Raw genomic sequence first — 13,111 nt, forward strand, 5'->3', positions numbered from 1 at the left:
GGATCTTCTTTTCTATGTACCAGTGTAGTTCTAGATCACCTTTATTTTACTCATTTAACCCAGTACATAGGTGGACAGTTCCCTGCATCCATCAGCAGCTAAAATAAACATCATTTTTGCAAGTGATTGATATTTTATACTGGCACTTCAGCCATATCAGTGATACTTCAATTACCACAGCAGGTTACCTAAAAGGACAAGTGTTCATAAAGAGTTTCACATATGTACACAGCATCTGTTCCAAGGGCCAAGTACCTCTTCAAATTTGTGCAGACAGCCATGCCCCTCCTACACAAACCTTTCAGCTCACATTCACCAGTCTATGTAGTTGGACGTTGCTCTTTTTCTGCCAGTGTGAGCGATCCCATTAGTTGCGCTATATTGCGGCAGGCTATAGATAAGCCCAAATAACAAAGTTGGAGTTGGTATCTTGTGTCCCACAGGCGCCCCCTCCCCCGTCAAAAAAATACATAACTTCTTATTTTAGGGCAATAGAAGCTCTGTAACCTCGGCAAACCACTCATCTCAATCCAGTATATCTGGATTTCGGGTCAGACCCAAATTACTCACTAAGCCAAATCCCGGAAGGCTTTCATTGGTGTCAGCTCTCCTGATTTTCCCCATTAGTGCTCTAGTATAACACACTCTGTGCTTGAGGTTCAATTGTATTTGTAGGAATGCTACTTTAATTCCAATCTCCTTAAATCTCTACAATGCTTCGATCTCCATCTTTCAGCTCCCCGAGGTCTTGTTTCTATTTTCTCTTCAGAGCCTCTAGTGCGTTCAGTAGAAATTCATTATTTTCCTAAATATGTTAGTATGGGTCTCGGATAACCCTTAAGAACATGACATTTCTTCAAGGCTATGCCTTACCAGATATCTCGGTACAAATGGGGGTGGTGATGGACAGAGCATCTGAACCAATCAAACACTCACACCCAGTCAACAGATCTGGGTTTAATCCATCACCGTTCTTTAGCCCACTCAGCCACCCCAGTTCAGACATGGCCATATGCAAATCAGTCTGACCCTGTGCCTCATGGGAACAGTCCAGCCCGAACTGCCAAGCCATGCCTTCCCTGGACCGGAACCAAGCCTCCGAGGACCGGTCTCTGGCATTTCAGCCGTCTTCAGCCCGGCTTGCTTGAATCCAGTGGCAAAGTGAGCAAGGGACTCACGTCTGAGCATACCCTGCCAACTTATGGCGAACAAAGCGGTACAAAAGGGGGTGGTGATGGACGGAGCATCTGAACCAAACACTCACACCCAGTCAACAGATCTGGGTTTAATCCATCACCATTCTTTAGCCCACTCTTCCACCCCAGTTTAGACATGGCCATATGCAAATCAGTCTGACCCTGTGCCTCATGGGAACAGTCCAGCCCGAACTGCCAAGCCATGCCTTCCCTGGACCGGAAATAAGCCTCTGAGGACGGGTCTCTGGCATTTCAGCCGTCTTCAGCCCAGCTTGCTTGAATCCAGTGGCAAAGTGAGCAAGGGACTCACGTCTGAGCATACCCTGCCAACTTATGGCGAACAAAGCGGTACAAAAGGGGCTGGTGATGGACGGAGCAGACATCTGTCAGTTTGATGATAACAATTAGGTTCTAGTAATGAACCCACCATTCTATGCAGCCACACTACCATCGACTCATCCTTGTACACAGCAACTCAAACATCAATCAAGCCATTCAAACATCTAACTCATATCCAGCTGTGTCTAAATGCACCTGTAGGTATGTTGCATTATTGTATGTCTGTATGGGTGTGCACAACTGGGTATTACCTGTGTGCATATAGGTGCTTGACTTTGTTTTCTGTATAAGCATCCAAACATACAGCCCACACCTAAAATATGCCAGCCCAACTGGTGTTGCAAAAGCTTGTTATTTTGTTATTCTTCTAATGAGTTTATGATATTTATAATGAACACATTTATTACAAGAATAAAGAATAAAATTTAAAAAACAGACTTCAAATAGCAATTATTTTATTTTAAGGGGGCGGGGGGTGTTCTTTGTTTTAAATTACATCTGCATCTCAATGGAGATAGGGAAAGTTCATTTATGTAACGAAGATCCCATAACGGGGAACTGCATTGTTAGCATACTTGTTAAAAAGTAAATAAATTGGGACTTGACGGCATGTCAAAATTGGGTAAAACCGACTATCATGGAATTTAGCTTAGTCAGTTGAGTAATGACCTGTGTGTTATCGAGATATACTTCATTCAATAACGCAGTAACATTTTGTGAAGGCATGGGTGCAAAGAATGGACCGCGGTCACAGAGGTATTATGTGTCAAGCCTGTGAATGTCCGTTTTCTGAGGATTTGAAGAGAGAATCAAAAAAGGGTGTGAGAAAAAAAAGGCTGGTTTGAGTAGAAATTTGAAGGTATACTTTCTTGAGTTTGAGTTTCTTCCATAAATTACAACCACACTCTCACTGGCCTTCAGCAAAATTACAGCACTTTCCAAACTGAAATGACCAAAATACAACATCCCCGATTGGCAACTGTAGGTGTCCTGAAGCGGTTTACTCCTCCATGGTGTGGTTGGATCTCCACAGATCACTGCGTTTCGCTCTCCTTTCTCTTCAAAATGCCTCACAGGCTCTTTTCCTCCAGCTCCTGCTTTTTTTTAATCACCATTCATTAATTCCTAACTGCTCTTTATGATCAGCGAAAGGCGTGGGAGCTTCTCAAGGAGGAGCGCTGCATAGGAACTCCCCGAAGACTCTGGGAGCTGGAGCCGGTTATCTGCAAGGAAATAACCACAAAAGATGGTTTACATTTGTAACTGGCTTGCTTGTCTCTTGGTTTCAAGTTCCTGATAAGTCATAGGTGACAGCCCTGCACTTTAGGGCTGGGAAATAAACACGAAATAACAGCAGTGCAGGGTTCAGGGAAATCACTCTGCATATGTTTGATGGAATACAAGTTTGTATGTTTTTACCATACCATAAAAAAAAGAACCAAACAACCATAAACCATAGCGCTCAATTTGAAAGTTAAATCCCCCAAAAAACAGGAATAAGAATAGAAACAAAGATAATAATCAAAATATTAAACCTTGAATATTGGAGTTAGTATATAATAATGTATGTTTAAACAGCGGCGGTCAGCTTGGGTAAATGCAGTGGGACGGGGCGGGGTGGGGTGGGAGCAGGGACAAATCAACAGACGACGGAATAGGTATAATTAAATGAATAAATAACACATATTCCGCTGTCTGGCCGCCCCCCCCCCCCCTGCCGCACTGTGTCCCGGCTCCCATCGCTTACCTGTGCCGGCCGCTGCTGTATTTAAATTCCTTTAATTTCCCAAAGGGTTTTCAAAGTTTTGGGAAATTGACTTACATCTAATTTTTTAAAGTCTGAGAATATGGTAGGTGGGGTGACCTATATTACCTCATAACAAACTATTTGGAATTTGAATCTCTTGCCTATGGGATTAGAGAAATATCCGCCTTTGAGAGGAGGCATGAAGGTGTCAGGAGTAAGGAAAACCTGCCTGCTCCCTCCCATCTCGCCCAAAACAGGATTTGTTTTAATGCAGCGCATATCCCTTTCATGATTACTAACTGTCCCTTCCAGTCAATCGCAGGGTGTCTCAATCTGACTAATTAATATTCAGTAGGCAGTTAGTTTTGCCACCTCAGAACGGGCAATTTGCTATGCGACTTCTTGTACATCGGCTGTATCTCAAACTGCATACTGGTTTACATCGGCCCATAGTAAATTAAGATAAATATAAAACTTAAGAGTATTGAGGGAAGTCACAAGCACAAAGTTGTTGGAGACTAGGATTACATCTAGTAGAATGTGGTGTGACAAACAAATCTATGCAAAGTTTTGGACACACCCCACTTGAAGGTCATGGGTCGAATTAGGAATAGTTAAATGTTAGGGTTAAGAAGGCAAAACCCAACAGATTGCCTCGACAGCCAAAAAAGGACAAATTTATTAATATGTTTGGGGGTACAAGCCTAACACAATGTTAGGTCTGGCATTAGCCAAGATCTTTTAATTGTATTAAAATAATATGTATAACACACTTGCTTAAGGGGGCTCTCAGACAGTTCTCTTCACCCATTTAACTATTGTTGTGTCTTTCCCATCTTGCTTCCACCCACTACAGCATACAGAATAGAGTGATGGGCCAGCCTACTAAAGCTTCTGGTTAACATCACTTTGAGTGACTGCATTTTACTCTTTCTCAAGGTGCACAACATAATGATTTGCCTTTACTGACAATGTTGCCTGATTTGATAGTAGGACACATTTGAAGTGAGCACAGGTTACATTCCATCTTATCACTTCATGTCTCCTTTCAATGCTATTGCAAATTTCTTTTAAAGAGGACCGCTGCTGTTTCGCAGCATACAATATTGTGTTCCTGGACTAGGTTTCACCAATAGTTCTTTGATGAACTTTTCCAAGGAAGAAAAACAAACTTTTGTTGGTTAAATGTGCAGCACACTTGTAACTGTTTTATTTTTTTTTAAAACGTTGGGTTTAATTTGGATTTTGGTACCCTATATTTAATACTGTGAATCCACTTTCCTTCCTTCCCATCTTCGCTCTTTTTGCCTTCTTTCCATTTGTTCATTCATTTATTCATTCCTTCTTTCTTTTTGCTTTTCCCTTTTTCTTCCCTTCCTCTTTATTTTTTGCCTTTTTTCCTTCCTCTATTCCTTCTTTCCTCCATTCCTTCTTTTTTTATTCTTTGTTTTTCCTTCTTTCATTCCTTTACCTTCTTTTATTCTTTCCCTTTATCTTTCCTTCTTTACCTATTTTCCTTCTTCCTTTCCTTGCCTTTTTTCTTTCTTTTTCTTTCCATCCATCTTTCTTTGCTGCCTTCTTCCTTTTCTTTTTGTCTTTAGTGCCTTATTTCATTCTTTCATTCAGTCTATTTTATGTGCCTTCTTTCCTTCTTTTCTTTCTAGCCTTTTCTTTTTTGACTTTTTTCCTTTTTTTTCTTTATTTCTTTTTTTTACTTTTCCTTTTTCTTTCTGCCTTCTTTTATTTGTTATTTCTTTTTGCGTTCTTCACTTTCTTTTTCTTTGCATTTTACTTTTTTATCCACTTTACTTTTTTTACTTCTTTCTGTGCTTTTTTTGCCTTCTTGTCTTTCCTTCTTTCTCACTTTCATTCTTGCCTTATTTTTTCCTTCTTCCCTCCTTTCTTCCTTTTCTTTCTTTTTTGCTTCCCTCCGCTCCTTCCTTTTTTCCTTCTTTCTTTGTCCTTCTTCCTTCAGTTTTTGTTTCCCGTCATCCTTTAGGTCCGCCTTCAGTCCTTTCCTTCTTTTTGCTTCCTTTCTCAAAGATGAGCCTAGTAGTCAATACCAAACAGATATCTTCTTTAGATCTGTTGGACCTGGCCCTTTTTGCAGGTTCACCCCGAAACTTTTTGCTTTTGCCTAGCCTGTTTCTGTAACCGGGTGTTGGTGATTTTAGGTCTCTGCGCACTTTCTCTGTGGTAACGTGTGCGTGAACTCTCTGTGTATGTGTGAGAGTGACCTGCCCTCCCATAGGAATGCATTGGGAATATGTGTGACCATGGTAGTTCCTGATGTGTGGGGAGTGCAGGGTTTGGTATCTGTGAACTCGTGAGATTGAATGCTGAGTAATGATGTATGTGGCATGAATGTGTCTAGTGTGGAAGTGCCACTTCTAGAAATGGGTGTGCGTGTGTAGTGAAAGTGCTGGCACGTGATTGGCTAGAGTTGGCTGATGAGCCTGGCTCCAAGTGTCTGGCTGGGTCTGCCCAGTGGTGAGTGTTGGGATTAGCATGCTGATGGCTGGGGAGGTGTGCACCTGGGTCCTGAATAGGGCTGGGATTTCCCCTCACAATGCTGGCTCCGCCCCTGTGGTGCGACTGATGACCCTATCCTGACTAGTGAATGGGAGGGGTGGCTGAGCACATCAAGGGTGCTCCCAAACCAGCTGCGCCTGGTTTTGCCCCCACCCTGCACCTTTAGACAAAGGATTTTGGGTATAAAAAGGGTGCTGTGACACTCTGAAAGTGTTCTTGTTTGCCAACTTGAATCCTGCCAGGGGCGTGCTGCTGCTTGGGCCCAGGGGAAGGCTTGCTTCCCTGGGCCCTGCCCAGCCCCTGGACTACTAAAGGACTTTGTTGCTTTCTTTTGGCCTCCAAGCGCCTAGGAGCGCTTTGCTTTTTCCTCATAGCGCCTAGGGGCGCTGTAATTGTGCCACAAGCGCTGGGAGCACTTTATTTTTTCTTTAGCGCCTGGGAGCGCTGCATCTTTTTCACTAGCGCTTGGGAGCGCTTTATTTGTTTTAGCCGGTGCCCACCCGGAATTGGCCCCCTGGATTGCTGCCCCCAGCGAGTGCCCACCTAACTTTATAATTAGCTTGAAGAGGGAGCCCGTGTTTCACCGCCGCTGGCCCGGAGATCGCTAAGGAGGCGCTGTGCCCGCCTCCCTGCCAAGGGCTGCGCTGCCATTGGCGGCCCTCAGCACAGGAAGTCTGGTAGGCCGGGGGCGGGACGAGGAGACAACGGGAAGACTAAGGAGCTTCCCCCCAGGGCTCCCAGGAGCGAGGGAGAGCCCCGGAGTATACCGGCCGCCGGAGGAGTGCCACAGTGGGGCGAGGCTCCCCTGAGTCCCGCCGGTGAAGACAGCAGCAAGGCGGCCTCCAGCCACAATCAGAGTCTGCCGTTCCGGTGAGTGGCCGAAAAGGAGAGGGGGGGGGGGGGTGTCGGGGCACATTGCCTGTGCCCGCCCCTCCTCTCCAGTGCGAGTGTGTGTGCTAAGAGGCCCGTGGGGCCTTACCTGAAGACGGCTGGAATGCCAGAAACCGGTCCTCGGAAGCTTGTTTCCGGTCCAGGGAAGACATGGCTTGGCAGTTCGGGCTGGACTGTTCCCATGAGGCACAGGTTCAGACTGATTTGCATATAGCCATGTCTGAACTGGGGTGGCAGAGTGGGCTAAAGAACGGTGATGGTTTAAACCCAGATCTTTTGAGTGTTTGATTGATTCAGATGCTCCGTCCATCACCACCCCCTTTTGTACCGCTTTTGGCCGCCATAAGTGTGGCAGGGTATGCTCAGACGTGAGTCCCTTGCTCACTTTGCCACTGGATTCAAGCAAGCCGGGCTGAAGATGGCTGGAATGCCGGTCCAGGGAAGAGATGGCTTGGCAGTTCGGGCTGGACTGTTCCCATGAGGCACAGGGTCAGACTGATTTGCATATAGCCATGTCTGAACTGGGGTGGCAGAGTGGGCTAAAGAACGGTGATGGTTTAAACCCAGATCTTTTGACTGGGTGTGAGTGTTTGATTGATTCAGATGCTTCGTCCATCACCACCCCCTTTTGTACCGTCCTTTCACAAGGAGCACATCCACACACAAGTTAGTTTCCTTCAGTGCTGGGTGTACCATGGTAATGAGTACTTTTTAAAGACCACCAAAACACTTTTGCTTTTAGTCAGTTATTTTTGGTTTCTATTTGTAAAATTAATGAGGGCCCAGCAGCTTCCTGAACAATTAGGTTTTGCAAAAACCATACCAAAACAAAACAACAAGTATTACCAAAAGGCTAGCGGCAACACCAGACCTATTGGCTTTGTCAATGCTTCTTAAAGAGTTTTTGACAGCAGCAGCGGCCGCTCCCCCACGCTTCCCTGGCCTTCGAATACCGTAGCGCTGGGCTGCTTGGTAACGTTCTTTGCTTTGCTCTGACATTGGAAAACGTAGCGCTTTCACATAATCATAGTAGCGCTTGGCTGCTTTGTGACCTAAATTACTCTGCTTGCACATTCCAAAACGCAGCGCATTTGCTGAGATATCACAGCGCTGGGCTGCTTAATAACATTGGAATTGTTTTTGTGCTTACCAATAAGCGTAGCGCTTACTGCATACTCGCAGCGCGTTGTAAGTGGTGCCTGGGTCTTGATGCTTTGATCGCGCTTCCACTCTGTGTGAGCCGAATCTCTGTTGGGTGTTCGTGCTGGCTTATTGTAGGAGCGCTTTAATCTTAATTTAATTAGAGCTCCGCTTTGGTTGCTGTTGCTGTGTGGATCCCTGCCTGCTTGTTGACACGCATTCGCCCCGTGTTTCCGTTTGTTTTTGCCGCCATCTTGTGACGGTGCCTCCCGGGCCGTAGCTCCGCCCCGCTCCCGCCTCCCAGCTGACCCTCCCTCGCCCCTCCCCCTCCACTATCCACACGCAGCGGTCGCGCCCCAGTCGCGCCGAAGGTGCGCCAAAGGTAAGCCCGTCTACGCCCGTCCGCGCCTGGACCGCGCCCAGCGCCAGACCCCCTGGTTCCCGGAATGCCCAGCCCACTCGCATCACTTACAATGCCACCACCCTCCTAGCCCTTAACGCCGGCCGTTCCCCCAACTGCGTCCAAGCCGCTCCTGGACACACCCATGGACCCTTCTCTTGCAACTCCTGCAAGTTCGACGGCACCAAAACCAACCCCTCATCCTCCAACACCAATCAGAGACCTGACACCAACCACCTAAAATGCATCCTGCTCAACACCCGCTCGATCCACAGAAACGCCATCGACCTCTGGAATCTACTAGACACCATCTCACCGGACGTCGCCTTCCTAACAGAAACATGAATGAACGCCTCCTCAGCCCCAGACATCACCATTGCCATCCCGGAAGGATACAAAATCATCCGTAAAGACCGCGTCAAGCACACAGGAGGAGGTATCGCCATCGTCCATAAGAATTCCATCCGCATCTCAACCAGTTCAGACGTCAACCTTGCCAGCGCCGAGCACCTTCACTTCCAGATCCACACCGACCCCAAGACCACTCTCAGAGGCACCCTCCTCTACCGGCCCCCGGGACCCCGTGCACAATTCAATGACGACATCGCTGACTTTATCACCCCACACGCCCTCCCCTCCGAGGACTACATCCTATTGGGAGACCTCAATTTTCACCTGGAAAAGAGCAATGACAACAGCGCCACCACCCTTCTGGACAGCCTCGCCAACCTCGGACTCAATCAACTTGTCACTTCCCCCACCCACATTGCAGGTCACACACTCGACCCTATCTTCACCTCCAGCAAACATGTCTCCTTCAGCCACACCACAGCTCTTCATTGGACGGACCACAGCTGCGTTCACTTTATCTACAATAAGACCACAATCCACAACCACCCTCAACCCACCCTGCGTAGAAACTGGAACAAACTCACCGTCGACCAGATCTCCTCATCGCTCCTTCAAAACCCTCCTGTCCACTCTTCAAACCCCGACCAAGCAGCCACTAACTTCACCCAATGGCTATCCAACAGCGCCGACATCCTAGCACAGTTGAAAAAACGGCAAACCAAGCTAGGCAGGAAAAACGCCTCCTGGTTCAACGATGATCTTAAGAAATCCAAGAAACTCTGTCGCTCCCTCGAGAAAACCTGGAAAAAAGACCCAAACACCAACACCAAGGACGCCTTCAAAAACGCCACCCGCATACACCACCAACTAATCCGGTCTGCCAAGAAAGCCGCTTTCAAAGACCGACTAGATAACAACGCCCACAACAGCAAGGAATTATTCAACATCCTCAAAGAATTTACCAACCCATCAGTCAACTCCAACGACATCACCCCCTCCCAAGCCCTATGCGACTCCCTAGCTTCCTTCTTCCACAACAAAATCGCAGACATTCACAACAGCTTCGACAACCGACCCGGAGACCAACCCACTTAACCTACTGCAGGACCTTCACCCCCCTTGAACATCCTTAACGACGGGAACCCAATCTCAACTGAGGACACCATCCGCCTGATGAACTCCATCCACTCAGGATCCCCAACTGACCCATGCCCTCACCACATCTTCAACAAAGCAGACTCCATCATAGCTCCACACCTCCGAGACGTCATCAACTACTCCCTCAACTCCGCCACCTTCCCGGAAAGCTGGAAACACGCAGAACTCAGCGCCCTTCTGAAAAAACCCACAGCTGACCCCACCGAACTCAAAAACTACCGCCCCATCTCGCTTCTTCCTTTCCCGGCCAAAGTCATCGAGAAAGCTGTCAACAACCAGCTCGCCACCTTCCTCGAAAGCAACAAATCCCTCGACCCCTCACAGTCCGGATTCCGGGCCAAACACAGCACTGAGCCCGCACTCATTGCAGCAAAAGACGACATTCGAACTTTACTGGACAACGGAGACACAGTCGCGCTCATCCTCCTCGACCTCTCCGCAGCCTTCGACACAGTCTGTCATAGCACCCTATTACAGCGCCTCAGAAACATCGGTATCCAAGGAAAAGCACTGGAATGGATCACCTCATTCCTTACCGGAAGAACTCAGAGAGTCCGGCTCCCTCCATTCAAGTCAGAGGCCTCTGAAGTCATCTGCGGCGTGCCACAAGGATCCTCACTCAGCCCCACCCTCTTCAACGTATACATGAGCCCCCTCGCAGCCATCGCACGCCAACACAACCTCAACATCATCTCCTACGCTGACGACACTCAACTGATCCTCTCACTCACCAAAGACCCAAACACCGCCAAAAACAACTTACACGAAGGAATGAAAGAAGTAGCCGAATGGATGAAGCACAGCCGTCTGAAACTTAACTCGGACAAAACAGAAGTCCTCATCTTAGGCACCTCCCCCTCCACCTGGGATGACTCTTGGTGGCCAGAGGCCCTTGGAAAAGCACCCATCCCGACGGACCACGCACGAAACCTGGGCGTCATTCTGGACTCCTCACTCTCGATGACCAGACAAGTCAACGCCGTCTCATCATCTTGCTTCAACATTCTTCGCATGCTCAAAAAGACTTTTCGCTGGATCCCCACCGAAACTAGAAAAACGGTCACTCACGCACTGGTCACGAGCCGCCTGGACTATGGAAACACCCTATACGCCGGAACCTCCGCAAAACTCCAGAAAAAACTCCAACGCATCCAGAACGCTTCAGCCAGGCTCATACTAGACATCCCGCGTAAAGAACACATCTCTGGACACCTGAAAAACCTCCACTGGATCCCCGTAAATAAGAGGATTACCTTCCGCCTCTTAACCCACGCACACAAAGCACTTTACGAATTTGGACCCGAATGTCTCAACACACGACTGTCCTTCTACACCCCCTCCCGTCAGCTGCGATCCTCCAACCAAGCCCTTGCCACTGTACCTCGCATCAACAAAGCCACCATGGGAGGTAGATCCTTCTCCTACCTGGCAGCTAAAACCTGGAACTCTCTCCCCACTCACCTACGCCTTACTCAGAACCACATAGCATTCAGAAAACAACTTAAAACTTGGATATTCGACAAGTAACTCCCCCCCTCCTCAAGCGCCTTGAGACCCTATGGGTATGTAGCGCGCTATATAAATCTTGACTTGACTTGACTTGAATTACTAGATGGAAACAAAGAATAATGAAACTAGTTTAAAAGAAAGGTTGACAGCAATAGTTGATTAAATTGCCAGAGTAGAGCACTGACTAAGAGGTAACCCTTATGCATACCAGTAACCAATCAAAATGTACAACTTCCCTGATTCGTAAAATAACGCACGAGAGAGTTTGTCCATGTAATAGTACACTTTTTATTTCTATTCAAAGAGCAAATTGATCTATAGTGGCGATATTGGGCATTCGAGGAATAATGTTAGCTCATTTGGTGGGTCAGGTCCTTGCCTTACAACTGCAGCCCCTTTCTCTGAAAGAGACAATCCACCTGAGGAATAGGTTCGACCCCCTATCGACACTAGAGGAGCTTGATTGACTGGAGATCAACCAACCCTTTCAAATGAGGCCCCCATATGAGGAGGGCTGTCCTAAAAAAGATCTTTGGCCTATGCCCGCTCCACTGTACTCAGGCCCTAGTGTCCTCACTGGTTGTGGCGAAGATGCTTCAGGGAATCCCAAACTGTGTAATGGGGAAGATTCTCAGGTTCTATTTAACTCAAACGAGGATGTTTTAACTGAGGAATCCACCTACTCGCACTCAATCGACCCCCTCCTAGCTCCTTTAGCTCCCGACAACTGCACTAGTCCACAGGGTGGGACAGTTGAGAGAAACCACTCCCAAGGGGTGGGTTGTTTAACTTCACCGCTTAAAGCTCCACCAAATCAGCACAGTTTCACCATGGCCTCCTGGAACATTGCAGGTCTCACTTCAAGACTTGGTTCTGCCGACTGGGCAGAGTTTATTGAGACCTGTGATATTTGGCTCTTCCAAGAGACCTGGGCATTAATGCACATTTTCTTCCCAGGGTTTCTCAACTACTCAAAGAAAGCAATCCCTGGGAAAAGGGGTAGGCCATCAGGAGGCTTGACCGTATGGGTTAGACAGGACAGGGGCTGTACTGTCCAGGAAATTACTCTTGAGAGCCCAAACATTTTGGTCTTAAGGCTTAAAAGGAAGGGAATGTTAGATCTCCTCCTGATCAATGTCTACGCTAGAGGGGTTCCAGGTGAAAAAATTTCACCAGCAATGGTAGAATTAGAAAACTTTTTAGGACCTCTGGGCATTTTAAGCAATGTTATTATAACAGGAGACTTTAATTGCATATTGGACAGTGATGATGCCGACTTAGGATGGGAGGAGGACATCAAGTGGGATATCCCCCAGCTCTCAATCCCGCCAGTAAAGAAATGGACGGATGCTGCTTTGCACCTCAAGGGTCTTTGTTTAGCTAAAAGCCTCAGCGCTGTAAATGGAAGGGCAACATCAGACAGAATGTCCAGAAATACCTTTAGTTCAGGCTCTAGAAGTAGTCGCATACATCATCCTAAGTATGCCCCTTTGGCCTACGCTGATAGACATGGAGGTCCTTACAAGGTGTGAAAGCGATCATGACCCCCTAGTCTTGAATCTTAAACTCCAGCCCATGACCACAACCTCTCACTGCCCAGTCAAAACTAGTACAGGGGAACTCGTTCTCTCAACATGAGAAGAGTTTGATGGCAGCATATTAATAGTAATGAAGAGACCAGTAACTTTATGAAACTTCTGGTCGGTGACTCTCTTTCCTCTCTCCATGCCTGCGATTCACAGGAGCATATTAACAGTGCGATCACTAGGATACACAAAACTTTATTTGGGGATCTAAAGTTATATTTCATCAAACCCCAGACGCAGAGCAAGGGACCCCAACCCCGAC

The 13,111-nt window shown here is 47.3% G+C and overlaps 1 protein-coding gene across 2 annotated transcripts in view; it reads right to left on the reverse strand.

Moving 5' to 3' along the window:
• Positions 1-1,973: 1,973 nt before the first annotated feature.
• The window catches only part of CDK5RAP1 (CDK5RAP1 mitochondrial tRNA methylthiotransferase), a 206,771-nt gene continuing 195,633 nt past the window's right edge, over positions 1,974-13,111 (reverse strand). For both annotated transcript variants that reach the window (XM_086932386.1, XM_086932387.1), the window contains one exon: positions 1,974-2,758. In XM_086932386.1, the coding sequence (XP_086788512.1) occupies positions 2,678-2,758 (81 nt within the window). In that variant the 3' untranslated portion in view covers positions 1,974-2,677. The remainder of the gene's footprint in view (positions 2,759-13,111) is intronic.

Source organism: Lissotriton vulgaris, chromosome 7 (assembly GCF_964263255.1).
Source record: "Lissotriton vulgaris chromosome 7, aLisVul1.2, whole genome shotgun sequence".
NCBI classification, from domain to species: domain Eukaryota; kingdom Metazoa; phylum Chordata; class Amphibia; order Caudata; family Salamandridae; genus Lissotriton; species Lissotriton vulgaris.